This window comes from Acomys russatus, chromosome 11 (genome assembly GCF_903995435.1).
Source record: "Acomys russatus chromosome 11, mAcoRus1.1, whole genome shotgun sequence".
Classification (NCBI taxonomy): domain Eukaryota; kingdom Metazoa; phylum Chordata; class Mammalia; order Rodentia; family Muridae; genus Acomys; species Acomys russatus.
The window spans coordinates 14,367,221-14,383,294 of record NC_067147.1 but is presented as its reverse complement, the minus strand read 5'-3'; the positions used below and the strand labels follow the sequence as shown (position 1 = coordinate 14,383,294).

Sequence of the window (16,074 nt, the reverse complement as noted above, 5' to 3'; positions counted from 1 at the left end):
TGGCTCCCTACAAGCTGATCTTTGCGTGGAAGGGACACTTCTTTTACCCTCACATTTGTTTCCAGTGTGTGCTAACTCTGTGGAGATACAATAAAGTCTGTGCCTAAGAAGTCCAGTCACATAAGTCCTGGACCACTCAGATTCCTGGGAATCTGTTCTGTCACTTAACATCAAGATCCAACTCTTTGCTGGCCAATAAGAAGGCGGGGAGGCAGGGGGCAGAAGGATCGAAAGCTTTCCTTTTTAGTAGATCCATCTTGGAACTTTCCTGTCCCAGCTGCGTTTTTATCAGCTTGGGGCTACAGAAAGTCAAAATATCTGAAAACACTTCTTTAAAGTTCCGAAATCTTTGGTCATACTACAATATATAACACATTTAGGCACAAAAGGCATAGAAAATAAACATCATCATCGTCGTCATCGTCATCGTCATCAGCATTGTCATTATCACCTAGCATCTCATGTAGCCCTGATTAAAACTTGTACCTGAGGATGGCATTGAGCTCCGGATTCTTTTGCCTCCACCCAGAATGGTGGATTACAGACAAGGGCTACCACGTTGTGCAGGCTACGAAGCAACCCTGGGTTTTGTGCTTGCTAGGCAAAAATTCTATAGGCTTGGATACATCTCCATCCCCAAAATAAACTTCTAAATTTTGGAGTCTGAAAAAAAGGTTTTGGGCATCTACACACACACACACACACACACACACACACACACACACACACACACACACACACACACACACCCCACACAGAGGAAACACAGAGTACACATGCTTCGTCTTTAATGGTTTTATTAAGCCTTTTCTTTAAAGCCAGAGTAAGAAAAAAGCACACACCATAGAAACCCAGATGAACTGAGGAATCTTTGAAATCATCTCACAAGATACTAAGTGAACAGTAAGGCTCCTGTGTCTGGTGAAAACTGGGTAGTTTGTTCTAATACATCTCCATATAGATTTAATCATATGCTTTATGATAGGAAGTAGAAGCACAAGACTTATTATACCACAGCTATTCACTTACTTATTTGTTCATCCAGTTAATACCTCTTAAGTACTCGCAATACACCAGTCAGGCACACTTCTAACATTGGGGCCAATGTGGTGGCTGACGATCATGCGCCCCCACCCAACTAATGTTTATGATTTAAGAGGAGACGGTCAAGGGAGCAGAGCATCTATAATTAAATGCAATGTCTGCTGTCTGAGGACATAATGGGTTGACCAGGAATTCACAGGAAGATAACAGAACTGTGCAGGGGTGGGAGTGGTCAGAGCCCCACATGAAGTTTGTGTACGGCCTTGGTTTTGGAGGTCCTCTCAAAGATGGTTGATAAAAACTATCCCAACATACGCTGATGGCAGGAAGGAAAGTCCGGGTGGAGGGGGCCCTTCTGAGGTCTGGTGGGAGTCAGCAGGTAGCTGCTCACTGCCTCAGCTTTTGGTAAGTGCTGGAGAAAGTGATGAGGGTCAAGAAGATCAAACCAGTGACACAGCCAATGATCAGGCCCAGCACACTGCCATGGACTTGCATGGCCTGACAGCGCTCCCCCGTGTAAAAAAATGCACGCCCGGAGACGCACCTGTGGAAGAGGACATAGAGAGTAGAAGCTGCCTGGACCTCAGGTGCTATCCAGCCACACGACCCACCAATAATAGCAACAATAGCAAATTGCAGACCATTCCCAGCTCACCGTCGACTGTATACCTATCAGTGCCTTTAGCCACACCATGGCTTTTTGAGGTAGGGGCTAGAATCCAGCCATTTTCATTGTCCATTATTTAAGCTGAGGAAGGATACATAACTCAACACTTGGAGTCACATGGTTGGTGTGTCACACCTGAAGCTTAGCCTCAAGAGAGGGGCCTTGGCCAGCTGGCATTTAGGAGGAAGGCTTGGACCAGTTCCTGGCTCAGATACACTGCAACGGAAGCTGCCAGGAGAGAACCTCTATCGTACACTCATCGAGATGCTGGAACTCACAGACCACATCAACCTAGTGTGACTGTAAGTTGCCACACTGCCAATGGTCTCTCAACATTTCTGAGCATTCACAGGAATTAATGAAGGTCCTGTGCCAATTAATGTTACTGACACATAGTAGGGACATATTAACTAAACTTTGGGACTTTTTTCTCTTTTTTCTTTTTGTTTTTGTTTTGTTTTGTTTGAAAAATGAAATCATTCATATTACCTCTCAGTTGCTATCCCATCCCATGCCTCCTCCCATTCCTCCCTCCCTCCCGCTTTCACCCCATCCCCCTTCCCTATGACTGTGACTGAGGGGGACCTCCTCCCCCTGAATATGATGCTAGGGTATCAAGTCTCTTCTTGGTAGTCTGCTAGCCTTCCTCCGAGTGCCATCGGGCCTCCCCATCAAAGAGACATGGCTAAATACGGGGCACCAGAGTTCATGTGAAAGTCAGTCCCTAGTCTCCACTTAACTGTGGTGAATGTTCTCTCCCTTGGCTAGATCTGGGTAGGGGTTTGATGATGACTGCACATATTGTCCTTGGTTGGTGCCACAGATCGAGCAGAACCCCTAGGCTCAGATCTGCCCATCATAGTGTTCTTCTTGTAGGTTTCTAGGACCCTCTGGATCCTTCTATTTCCCTATCTCCTATATTTCTCTCACCTAACGTCCCAATAGGATGTCCTCACCTCTATCCTACTTTCCTGGTAAGTGAAGACTTTCATGAGACATGCCCCTTGGGCTAGTGTCCAGTTATAAGTGAGTATATACCATTTGAGTCTCTCTGCTTCTGGGTTAGCTCACTCATTATGCTCTTTTCTTTTTAAAATGTTATTTGGCCCTGGGCATTGGTGGCTTACAGCTTTAATCCAGTACTGGGGAGTCAGAGGCAGCCAGATCTCTCAGTTCAAGGCCAGCCTGGTCTACAAAGTGAGTTCCAGGACAGCCAGAGCTACACAGAGAAACCCTTGTCTTTAAAAAATGTTATTTTGCATAAATATTCTTAAGGGGAGGACCGCACAGCTCCTATAATGAAAATCTTTGCTTTTGTTTCTAACATTTTGGCTGCAGAGAACTCAACAGAGCGTGCTGGGATGTTTGTGAGTCAAGGGTTGGTCCTTTTCTTATCCTCAGATTTTTTTTTTTTTACTTTTTTAGTTCTTAGGTCAGGATTGAGATGGGAGTTTCATAGTGACACCTCAGACTAGCCTGGAACTCACTGTATAGATATGGTTGGACTCCAATGTGCCATCCTCCTGCATCAGCCACTCAAGTGCTAGGATTACAGAAGTAAATCACTACACAAATTTTTCCCTCTGATCTGATCTCACCAGCTCGAGTAACTTTCAGCAAGCTTATCCATCCCACAAGGCCCCACTTCAGGGATGTGCGAGGTAACACTTTGGTGCATGTATGGCAACTCCTGATTTTCCTTCTGGGACAAGTGAGGTTAGCAGGAGAACCTACTGGGATGTGCTGTCTGAGACCCTATCAGGCAGAGGCATGGGCCTATGTCTTTAATCTGTCATTGATGTCCTATCTAGGGTGAGTCAACATTTGTTGATGTGCCCCCCAAAGAACAGTTAATCTAATAAGGGCAAAGTACTCTATGCCTCTGGTGCCTAAACAGAAGCTCTATCTAGTCATAAAAAGAAAATCTGGAGTCAACCCAACAGTAACAAGGACACTGTTAGGAAGTCATGATCATCACTCTTTAAAACTGTCTAAGTGATGAAGGACAAGAATTGCTCCAAGTTGAAGGAAACTAAAGAGACGTGGAACAGAATGCATTGTGATGTCCTGGAAGAGAAAGGGGACACTGAGGAACAGGTGGTGAAATCTATATGAAGTCTGCCGTCTGGCCCAGCGTTTTGGGCTGATGTTCAAGTCTTGCCTTTGCTAGTTTTAACATGGCCATGTGAAATGTTAGGATGAGAGGAAGATTTTTAAGGACACAGGGACGTCTGTAGCATTTGCGCAGTGTGCCTACAAGCATGAAATTATTTCCAAGAACAAACTCAAAGGGAAGGAAACAAAGTGGAGAAGAGAACTCAGAGGCAACATGCCTGTGTGGGGCATCATGCAGTGTGCCTCCTTGCATCTGCTTTTGTCCTGCCAACTGCAGGTGATGTTTCCCTCACTACACACATTTGTTTATGATGTATTCTTTAGGTTGTTGTGTGAACATTAGAAAAAGACCTATCAGACACAGAAGATTGCACAGACAGGCATTCATATATGTAAGTCCCAGTCACAGCGCTTATTATCTGGATACTTTGGGACAAATTACCCTTTGTACATTCATCTTCCCTGACGTACTAGATGAAGGTAAGAAAGGCTGTGTCACAGGGGCAGAAAAAGTACATTCAGATCATGTTGTGTAATGCTGAGAAGGGCACATGATACCCAACCGGCAGAAATATGATAATGATAATCATTAGAGTTATTGAAAACAAAATAATAGAACAGAACTGATGGATTCTAAAACCCTTACTGCTACGACTAACAAATAATTAGTAAGACATCTTCCATCCCTGAAGATTTAAGCATAGTTATTGCCATATTCTTTTATGTGTATATATGGTATGCGTGTGTGCATACGTGTGTGTGTGTGTGTGTGTGTGTGTGTGTGTGTGTGTGTGTGTTCTTTGGTCACTCTTTACCTTATTTTTGAGCTGGGGTCTCTCTCTGAGCCTGAAGCTGACTGACTTAGCTAGGTTGTCAGGCCAATGAGCTCCATGAACCAACCCTCCCATCTCCACCTGCTGAGCACTGACATTACAGATATGTGCCACTAGGCTCTGGGGTTTTGTGTGGGTGCCAGGGACAACCCAAACTCGTCTGCAAGTTGGTAAAGCAAGCATTTTACCAGCGGACACCCCTCCTCTGGCCCACCCGTGTGTGGGCTGTGACTTTTTGAACAGCAAATGTGACTCAGATATGCTACCTCACTCACCACCCGCCGCCCTTTGGCCTCAGAGCCTACCTGCAGCTGGCCAGCCCCTTCACGTTTACACAGGTGCCTTCATTCTGGCAAGGGTTTGGCTCACAGGGGTCCCTGAAGTACTGTGGCCAGTTGTGGTCTTCCATGGGGCCAGTATTCTCCACGGAGCGCTTATGTCTGCTGGGCTGTTCTTGACCCAAGCTGCTTGACAGGGCTTCCTCCTGAATGGCTTTTCCAGAGCCTTCTCCCAAGGCAGGAGGCTCCTGATCATGAAGAAGGAGGCCTCGGGGGATCACAGTTTTAGCTGTAATGGGAACTTCCGTCTGACTCAGGTGGGTGAGATCTTCATGAATGGGGCCATGGCAGCGAGAGAATCCAAGATTAATAACTGACTGGCTGTGATGGGTACCCACTTCTGGACTTTCTCTGCATTTCCTCTATCTTTCACAAATAACACATTACGTAGAAAAGCGGCCTTTCCCCCATCATGCCAGCTCTTTTATTGGAAAATGAAACTGTCACGCATTTCCTTACTGAGTTTGCAAAAAGAAGCATTTTCTAAGCAAGGGTAGTTATACTGAGGGTAAACTAAAGTCGTCACACTGTCATATCTGATAAATTATCACAAAAGAAACCACTTCAAAAAGATGAAATTTGGGTCTCTCCCAGGGACAAGTAAAGATTTTAGTTTTTCCTACAAAGAAACAATTGGTGCTTGAAGAGTTCGAGTCACTTGCTCCGAGTGGACACACAGTGTCCACTCAGTGTCACACAGTGGACAGATGTGTCAATGTATCACATGACACTCTCTGCATGACTATGTGTAACTTTTATTTGTCAATCAAACAACATATTTAAAATATCATGCAAAAATATGAATCCTTGACCAAACAAGTAAGATGTGGCCATTATAACATAAAAAAACATATTAAAAATTTTTTTTTCACTTTCCTGCTTTAAAAGCAAGGTAAACCAAGAGACCATACAGAGCCTAGGATAATTGACCCAGGAAGTCTATCCAAGTACCTTCAAAGTCCACGAAGATGATGAGGGTGTCATCTTTCAGGAAACGCTTTCTCGTCAGTAGCTGGTGGGAGATGGCCTGGCTCCAGCCCCAGTCAATGCTTCTATAATAGCCAAATTCCTTATCATACTCTCCCACCTTGGATGGCATGTCCCAGATGACAGAGCCATTTATAGCTGCAGAGTGACAGGGGTACATGCAGTCTCATTAGCTCTCATACTGGACCCTCCAATTTATCTTTGATTAACATGATGGCTTTGTCAACGCGCGCGCACACACACACACACACACACACACACATCAAGGTTGTAGGTTTTTTTTTCTATTTATAGGAAGGTCATAATCAGAGCTGAGAGGTGCGAAGGGCAGAGACCAGAAAATCAAGAAGCTCCTTGTTTGCCTTGCTACTGAGTGACGTCCTTAAGGCAGACATTTGCTGACCTTGTTTTAGCTTATGTCTCTCCCGTTGTTGATGTATGTTTATCTCAGGGACATACTGATGCCAGTCAGTCTCAGACTTAACATGTCAACTCTACAGAAAGTCTCAGGAAGCCTGGGCTTCTGACAGACAGTGTCTGCCTTCTCCACAGACTGAGCCCAGTTGAGTGGGAGCCACCCAAGTTCTTGGAGCCTGAAGTCTCTAGTGCTCAGTCTGGTGCAGAACAAGCTCTTCATAGATGACTGATGGGAAATTTAGGGAAAAGAAGCAAATGATAGCATTGAAAAAAGAGCATAGGATTGCAGAGATGGCTCAGTCAAAGAGAAAATGGGGAAGCTGAATTTGACCCCCAGGACCCACATTAAAACAACAGCAAAAACCCAAAAGTAGTGGCACATGCTTGTAATCCCATCCCTGGGACAGTGGGCGCAGGCAGACCCCTGGGGCTCTCTGCCCAGCCAGTCTAGTGTATTCAACTAGTTCAGACTGATAATAGTCTGTCAAAAGAATGTGAGATGGAGGGCTGGAGAGTTAGGACTCGGCAGTTAAGAGCATACTGCTCTTGCAGAGGATCCAAGTTCAGTTCCCAGCATCCTAATTCTGTGTCCAGGGTATCTGAAGTAGATCACTAGCTAGCTAGCACCCGGACTCAAATGCACACACACACACACACACACACACACACACACACACACACACACACACCCTATAACTCGACACTCACATCACTATGTCGTTGCTATGCACACGGGAAACCTAAGAGGTTTTTTTACACCGCTGCTGGCCATCCCAGAGTTCCTGTGCTCAAATCACCTACCTGAAGAGGTTTGGTTCTTGGAGGTAGTAAACATCAAGCTTAAGGACATCCTGTTCCTGGGATCAGGTTCCTGGTCCAGTATGGTCATTATGGCCTGTCTGTTTTCCACTGGCCACTCCAGAATCACATCATTATCCCCACTGCACAGGTGAAAAGCCAGCCCCAGGTAACCAGAGTTACTGGTGGCTCTACCATTGGGGTACAAGGTCACCCCCAAGCCGTAGCCCTCAGGACTGTAGAACCTGGGGCTCAGGAGCTTGTTCCCTTTCGCTGTGTTTGCAAGGATCTGGGAGATATTCCGGATGGTCCAAACCCCTGCAGGGCAGGGGGTTTCCGTCAGAGTGATGTCATCCAGGTAAATACCACCACCTGAGTTACCAGGATCACCTTTGATGCCCTGGAACACATAGCGAAATTTCTTTTCCTCCTTGAGTGTCACGTGAGCAATTTTCCAGTTGTGGTCAGAATCTCCTGAGGACAAAGAAGGTTTGTGACAATTGATGTCAACAGTTGATGAGCCTGGCAGATCACTCTTGGGTGGGAGGGGGGCCGGGGGGGCAGCTCCTAACATAGGCGTTTTGTTATAAACACATTAAGCAACTTTGCCCAGTCTCCTGTTTAGTGAGGGGAAACTACTTTTTAAAAAGACATACTGTGTGACATGTTAGTATCTGCAGCGGTGGGCTTCACAAACATGCCATTGTGCTCACTCTTACTCCCCCCACTGCCCCCTCTCCCTGTCCAGGCTTTATTTTACAATTGATATTCAAATATTAGCCAGTTTTGCTTTTCACTATTTTTAAAGTTGTAGGTTTCGTCCCAAGAGACCTCGCTGCTGCCACGGCATGGTATACCTTGTTGTTAAAACCGAAATGTCCAGGCACTCAGATGAACCATATTAAACTGACATTTTATGAGACAAAAAAATCAAATAAGGTGTAAATTTCCTGTGGCTCAGCCTTTGACTTGTTGCCAAAATCTGTTTGTCTAGCCTTTTCCTTTTATACTTGGACATTGTGGTATAGAAAGGACCTGAGGAATCCCTGGTTACCAGAAGCCAGCAATTCGTGTTCTAAGAGCGTACTATACCTATTTGCTCTTTTGCTGAGGCTGAACTGGAAGTAGGAAGTTTGAACGAAGAGCTGGAGGAAGAGAATGAGGGGCCACTCTAAAATATGGGGAGCCCTGAGTTGAACGGCGAGAGTAAGAAACCAGAGGGCAGAAGGGATAGGAGTAACTCTCAGAGAGTTAGTCTAAGGACAGGAGGTACTTAGAGACAGGAGAGAGAGAGAGAGAGAGAGAAGAGAGAGAGAGAGAGAGAGAGAGAGAGAGAGAGAGAGAGAGAGAGAGAGAGAGAGAGAGAGAGACTCAGAATGCCCAAAACCCAAGCAAAGAAAGTCTGGAATGAAGTTGGGAGGAGACCCTGAGGGTGTCCTCTTTCCTCCCATGTGTCTTCTAGCCAGTGATAAGCTTTTCCCCCAACAAAGGGCCTGCACATCCCTCTTGTTCTCAGGTTCCTCTAAGGATGACCATGGAGACAGGCTTGTGCTGGAACTGGTCACAGTCTCTCGGACACACATGAGAAGGCAGAGAAGGTGCATGGACCATGCCAATAACATGGGAACCTAGGTAGCTGCCATTTCCTGCACGAGGACACGTGAACTGGAAATACAATGGATGACCGAAAGGTTAAAATGGGAAAAATATAGACGTGAACTAAGTACACAGCAGGCTACAAATCATGGGAATTCTGACAAGAGAATTAAAGTTCACTTCTTGCTACTGAGTAACTGCTTTGATTTTTATTTATTTTTGTTTCAAATACAGGTTGTAATAATGAAGTTGAAATGTGGGGCAGGGTGGCAGCAGAGAGACTCTAGAGACTGTGCCACATGAGCACAGACTTTTTAAATGAAATTTCTAAGTTTTTACCTAAGCAAGGAGCGTCCCTGCATCAGTCAGGTGATAGTGACACCTCAATTGTTTGAGCCAAACTTCATGGTAGCTCAGAATTGTCTTCTGTTAGAGGTCCTGGCCTCACTATAAACATAAGGTGTGTATGTGCAGTTCATGTTCATACATTTTGCTATTAAGCTTATACATAAAAGTCGTATAGACCTATATCTTACATCTAGATAAGCGTATTTGTGGACACATTTTTATGTAAGCATCTGAGTTAAAATTGGCATTTCACCAAAGTTGCAAGCTACTTCAAGATGACTGTAGCTAACTTGTGTTTATACCCCCGTTCTGCCAAGCTGCATTCAACTAACCTTTTAGAAAAGTGCAGGACAACCGTAGAATGGACTCAGTTCTTTTTTTTTTTTTTTTTTTTTTTTTTTTTCTTTTCTTTTCCATTTTTGATTTTTTAAATTAATTTATTCATATTACATCTCAATTGTTAGCCCTTCCCTTGTATCCTCTTATTCCTCCCTCCCTCCCACTTCCCCCCTTCTCCCCTCCTTTATGTCTGTGATTGAGGGAGACCTCTTCCCCCTATATATGCTCTTAGAACTTGCTATCCTTCCTCTGAGTGCCGCCAGGCCTTCCCATCCAGGTTACGTGGTCAGAAAAGGCACCAGAGTTCATGTAAGAGTCGGATCTCACTCTCCACTCAACGGTGGAGAATATCCTGTTCATTGACTAGGTCTGGGTAGAGGTTCGAAGTTTACTGCCTATATTCTCCTTGGCTGGTGCCTTAGTTTGAGGAGGACCCCAGGACCCAGATCCACCTGTCATAAAGTTCTTCTTGTAGGTTTCCAGGACCCCCTGGATCCTTCTATTTCCCCATTCTTCCATGCTACTCTCACCTAAAGTCTCAATAGGAGGGAATGGACTCATTTCAAAGGGAAATTACAAAGATGGCCTGTGGGAGGTCAAATAAGTTTAAGGAAGCACATTCCTCTGTGGATGCTTTCATGCTCCCTGGGTACCATCGGGTCTGGAAAAACCTCGCTAGGTAAGGCTGCTTATGGACAAGCACCTTACAACACAGTTTTTAATTATAAAAGAAAGAAACAAGGAAAGAAAGAAAAGACATCTTGCTGACGGCCTTCCACCAGACCAGCTTTGACTAATTACACCCAGAAACAGCAGACAGCTCCCTCAAATGGAAAAAAAAAAAAAAAAAAAAACCATAACTGCAGAGTTCTCCAGCTGCTGATGTTGGCGTGGGCAGAGGTAACTGGGATCTTCCCAAAGACATCTCAGGAAGTTTCCTCCTCTCAAGAATAGCAGTCTGGTTAATATAGTTCAAACAGCATTTGTGTTCTAGGACTCGTTTTATGAAATTCTTTGTTAGGTGCGGGGAAATAGGAAAGCTTGTCTCTTGCATTCTGAAAGACTTGCTGCCACAAATATATGTATTACAGAGCTGAGTCTGATGACCCTAAAATCCTACTGCCTACTTTAGCAGCCAAAGGTTTCCATTTTGACCCCTAGAAATACACAGGACAACACTCAGTGCATAAGTGGCCATGGTGGAGTCAGTATACTCAATGGCTATATTTCTGTCATTATTTAAAAGGCTAAAGCAAGCAGAACCCATTTGTGAGGTTTTTATAAAGGAGACTTCAAGGTAACTCAGTATTTTAAATAATGATGTCACTTGCTTTCCTGAAACAGAACCAAAATCAGTTATAGCCAGTTGCTTAGCATCCTTCCACCTTTTTTTTTTTTTTTTTTTATCGACACCTCTGAATCACCTACTTTCCTGGATTTGTGTATTTATTTATGCGGCCTCTTCCAAAAAGTATCTTTGAGCATTGCCTAAACCCTTAACTTTGCAGTGCTTCGAGCATTCTTGTAAAACATGCCAGAGATTATGGTAGACTTTCAGAAGAGTCTTGGGCAGGTGAAGGAAGCTGAGAAGGAAGCAGAGGAAGGGCAGAATGAGAAGGACAGAAAAGGTGACAGTAGAGGGAAGCAGGAGGAGGAGAACCACTGCCCCAGGTCTCTTCACGAGCCGGTCCCCTGATGCTCTGGTACCTTGAAAGGTCTGTATCTTGGCCAACTTGCGCACGTTGCCCGTGTTGTCATCCCTTCTCACCCAGATATGGAGTCTGTCTGCAAGGCTTCCTGTCATCCTATAAAAAAACTGCAAGCACTGCTGCTTCCTCTTGGGGTAGAGGATCCGAGACTCCAGAAGGGCTACCTCTCCCGTCACCCCCAAGCTGGTATTGAAGTGCATGAAGTAGCCAGCACCTGTGGAGAGAGCAGCTCAACATCTCATGTCTGCCCTCCCACGACCTACACACAGGACCATCTACCCAAAGCGAAGTAGGAAACAGTAGCCCAGGGACCCAAAGCTACAAGGAGTCCAAGGAACAGAAAACACAGCCTACTTGTCTGTTAAGCTCTCGCCCCACCCCATGCCCCCCCGTGGGCATGGTTACTTGCTGGCTGACACCATCACTTTGCACATCTCTTTATTTTCTTTATTTGTCCTTATTTACTTTTGGAGAGAAGGTTCTATGTGCAGCCCAGGCTCGTTTTGAACTCATGATCTGCCTGTCTTAACTCCGGATTGCTGAAGTTACACACGATCCCAACTTGTACATTTCCTTTGATGGCCTTTTCCCTAAGTTTGTAACATGTAACAGGCACACGGGCTTCAAACAAAGTTTGATGGGATTTGGTATTTGTGAGATGAATCCCATTTTTCCTTGTCAGCTTCCTAGTTTAAGTTAGATATTCATTACAAAGAAAAGAGCTAATCTCCTTATTCTGTAAAAAACACTTCAGGTTTATGGTTTGGATTCCAAATGTTTATATCAATAAGGGCTGAAACTTGTGTTTCTAAGCAAGCAGATTTGGTCTATTGTTAATGGTAATGAAGTAAATTTTTCCCATTTCCTTTTTAGCCCTTTATAAGGCTACTGTAAATTATACATTATATATGTGTCTAGAATGGCATTTCCATGGGTGTGTACTGCCCTGGCAATACTACCCTCCGTTATAAAGTCACATTATTAACCAGGTATGCTCTTAATAGTTTTGTCATGGTAAAGATATTTCTTTATTTTTATTTTTATTTAAAAAATATTTTAAATGCATTCCTTGGCAAATTCACCCATGTAAGCAATGCATTTTGCTAGTGTGCATCCTCTACTATCTTACACATACTCCTGTGGGACTTCTTTCCCAACACTTTCTCTTCCTATTTCACGTCATTTGTTTTGTGACACCCAATGAGTCTAACTCTGCATGCAGGGATGAAGGGTAATTTCAATGCTCTCTTGCATCTCCGCAGCCTAGATACTTTTTACTGAGTTAATGATTAATATATAAGAATTATTCTTTGTCCTTGTTCAAATGTTCAGATTTAATAGCTAACACAATAACACTATGTTATTTTGTTATAACAATAACAGAATGTACTGGCAGCCATTCACCACGTCAGGGTGCTGCTGACTTTTGCCTATCACCAACCTTTGCACTGTCCCACCAAGGTGTGATCCACTTGTCCAGGCTGACTGCTGTCCTCATGAACCCAGTCAGCATTATCTCTGGTCCCCTGGATCATGCCACAGATGTTGGTCTTCTCAAAGGCACAGTGGTCCAACAGGGTATGCGTTGTGGCTGCATAGGATATTTTTGTCCCATGGTTAAAACGGAAGGTACCTCATTCCAAGTAGCTAATGTCTTAAGCCACTGAAACACCACTGTTTAAACAAAACAAAATCATGAGCCTTGACTTTTCCTGACTTTTTCCTAAATGCAGCCCTACTGTCATCAGCCAGCTCTTAGAACCTAGGCACACCATGTGTGTCTTTCTGGGTCTGGGTTAAGTGGGTATTAGCTCAATATAGATGTCTTCTGAGAGGCTCCACCCAGCAGGGGATCTGGACAGATGCTGGGACTCACTGCTGGATTCCGGGTGAGAGAGTGGTATGGAAGAATAGGAGCATGGAAGGACCCAGAGGGTTCAGGGGTCCCATAAAGAGACCAACAAGGCCAGTGGATCTGGACCCAGGCAGGCCTGTACAAACTGTTGCACCAAGGGCAATGCATGCAGAGAACCTAGAGCCCCTGTTCAGATGTAACCAATGGACAGCTCATTCTCTACGGTTGTGGGGAGAGTGGGGACTGCCTCTGACATGAACTCTGGTGCCTCCAATTTAATCATTTCCCCCTTGGCAAGGAGGCCTGGTGGGCACACAGAGAAAGGGGGAATCAGGCTACCCACATGAGACCTGATCGGCCATTGGTCATATGGTCGGGGAGGAGGGTCTCCTTCTGTCAGAAGTCTAGGGGAGGGGAATAGGGTGGAAGAGGGAGGGAGGGTGAGAATGGGAAGATATAAGTGAGGGGATAACAATCAGGATGTAATCTGAATAAATTATAATAAAATTAAAAAAAAAAAAAAAAAAAAAGAACATAGGCACAGACCCATGTAACTCACAGAATAAAAATAGAGACGTGCAACCATTCCTTGCTAAATAGGCCAACATGAACCAAGACCACCAGCAGCAAAAGCACCAGGCTTCGAATTCACTGGGCCCCTGTACACCTTTCAAGCACAATTGGAAAATGCCCCCATCTCAAAGCTTTAGAGCACTTTAAGAATAGCCCGAGGAAGAAGTTTTGCAGGGCACAGCACATTTCTGAGCCCGTTGCCTAGCCTGATCTTTACACAATTACTCAGCCTTTGCAAGGAAGCCAGAGGAACTAGACAAGGACAGCTCCTTATATTTGCTCAATGTAGTTACCTTCCAAACCACGTGTGTGACATAAGCACCCTACGAGGCGTCTTTTTCTAAAGAGAGAATGCTTGAGGTCATGTAGTCTATCTGCTATCCAGAGCATTCAAGAACACTAACGGAGGCCGAGGGCACGCCATTCTAGCCGGTCCTCAGGCACAAAGGTACTCACTGCAGTTGTACATTCGATTCAGTCTCTCTAAATCAATGGCACTGAAGTCCAGGTGCTGTCCAATGACGGCGTTAAACTCGGGGATCTTAGTCGTGATGGTAGGGACACTTTCATTCTTGGTAAAGGAAAAGGGTCTGTAGTGCATCAAGGACTCATAATCATAGGGGGTGTTGAGGTCTGTGAGGATGTTGTCATCGTATATGTCGAAGTTGTATTTATAGTCTGTTAGGGAGAGAACCCGCAGGTGCTGCTCAGCCGTGTTATTCTCTCCAGCCTTTCCTCTTTGCCTAGATACTCAGACATCCCAAAATAGAAATATTGCATCTTCATTTAATATATATGTATGTATCTTACAAGTAGAATATATAAACGAATATACATTGTTGATTATTAGTACTAATCCGTTGCTCGCATAAGATATGTTTTATAAAATAGTATGTGTAAGATTGTTGAAACAACCATAAAATACACATGTTCTGTTAGTACACATGTTCTGTTAGTACACATGTTCTGTTAGTACACATGTTCTGTTAGTACACATGTTCTGTTAGTACACATGTTCTGTTAGTACACATGTTCTGTTAGTACACATGTTCTGTTAGTACACATGTTCTGTTAGTACACATGTTCTGTTAGTACACATACTTAAACATTATTATGAGTTACAAATACTTCATGTGGTTGTATAAGAGAGTGTGTACATGTGTGTGGCTTTTAAAACAAAAGTAAAATAGGAAATCTAAGGCAAGAATTACAAAGAGAGGGGAGATTGCTTTAATTAAAGAAAATATTCAGGGTTACATTTAAGATAAATCTCCTAGTAACCAAGTCTACCCATCACCAGGCCCATCCGTCTTCCCACCTGGCCAGTTCATTATGTATTAACGAAATGAAAGCCAAGGATCAAAGAGAAAGGTGAGCAGCTGGCAAGAGAGAATTGTGCTCATCAAAGCTCATGCTCCTTGGTCTAGGAAGAGCATATGTAAGGAGAAATAAGATAAGAAGAAAAATATTTTCCTGTCAAAGGTAATGTATTGAAGTAAACATTAGTGAGGAGGAGATAAGGTGCATTGCAACATGAGTTGAACTCCAGAGCTGAATCAATGTCCTGAAATTGACCCGTCACCAATAATTTGCAGTTTCAGCAACCCAGGCAGGGAGAGCTGAGAGAAGTTCAATCTCCTTGGAGAGAGAAAGATTATACATACACAATGCATAAAACAACAGCCGTGGTTGTTTCTACTGTAAAAGCAGCTACACGTGTCATGGGACTATAGCTTGTCAGCCTCTGCTCAGCCTCATAAATTGACTCTTTTTCTTCAGCAGAAATGAAGAAATGCAATCCTTAGCCAGAGAAGGGGGGGAGGGGGCTGGGAGGGAGTGTGGGGAGGGAGACAGAAACTGCATCACAACCAGTGCAGTGGCCTCGGGTTAAACTCGGCTGCATGGGCTGGAGATGACATAAAGTAAAAGGCTCACGCATACTGGTTTGGTTAATCTCGTTGGGATTTTGTCTCCTTGGAGACAGTAATCCAGTGATTGCAGGCAATTCAGATATGCAGAATTGTATGTGGTGGAAATAGGGAAGGGAGGCAGATAAGTGCTGAGCAACCGTGGTTTTACCAGCACCGAGCAAATCTGCACATTGCACCAGCCACTGCAGGACCACTCGGGTAACTGGGCATCATTTGCCTTTAAATTTTTTTTTACAAGTCAGGCATGGTGGCGTAGCACTCAGGGAGGCAGAGGCAGGTGGATCGCTGTAAGTTTGAGGTCAGCCTGGTCTACAAAGGGAGTCCAGGACAGCGAAGGCCACACAGAGAAACACTGTCTCGAAAAAAACCAAAGCAAGCAAACAAGAAAGCAAACAAACAAAACCCTGTCTTTAAAAGTCACAGTATTATTTTCCTCAAGACACAGAAATAGGATTTTTTTTTTATTGCTAAAGAAGTTTTCAGCAAAGCCAACTATATTTGTAGGGAGGTAATTTAGACTGTAG

The 16,074-nt window shown here is 44.3% G+C and overlaps 1 protein-coding gene across 1 annotated transcript in view; it reads right to left on the bottom strand.

The window, feature by feature from the left end:
* Positions 1 to 1,152: 1,152 nt before the first annotated feature.
* The window catches only part of Mep1a (meprin A subunit alpha), a 30,558-nt gene continuing 15,636 nt past the window's right edge, over positions 1,153 to 16,074 (bottom strand). Inside the window, exons 8-14 of the mRNA XM_051152934.1 lie at positions 14,076 to 14,297; positions 12,633 to 12,782; positions 11,190 to 11,405; positions 7,203 to 7,673; positions 5,949 to 6,122; positions 4,965 to 5,265; positions 1,153 to 1,588 (exon numbers count right to left, since the gene is read on the bottom strand). Of these exons, the coding sequence (XP_051008891.1) occupies positions 1,432 to 1,588; positions 4,965 to 5,265; positions 5,949 to 6,122; positions 7,203 to 7,673; positions 11,190 to 11,405; positions 12,633 to 12,782; positions 14,076 to 14,297 (1,691 nt within the window). The 3' untranslated portion in view covers positions 1,153 to 1,431. The remainder of the gene's footprint in view (positions 1,589 to 4,964; positions 5,266 to 5,948; positions 6,123 to 7,202; positions 7,674 to 11,189; positions 11,406 to 12,632; positions 12,783 to 14,075; positions 14,298 to 16,074) is intronic.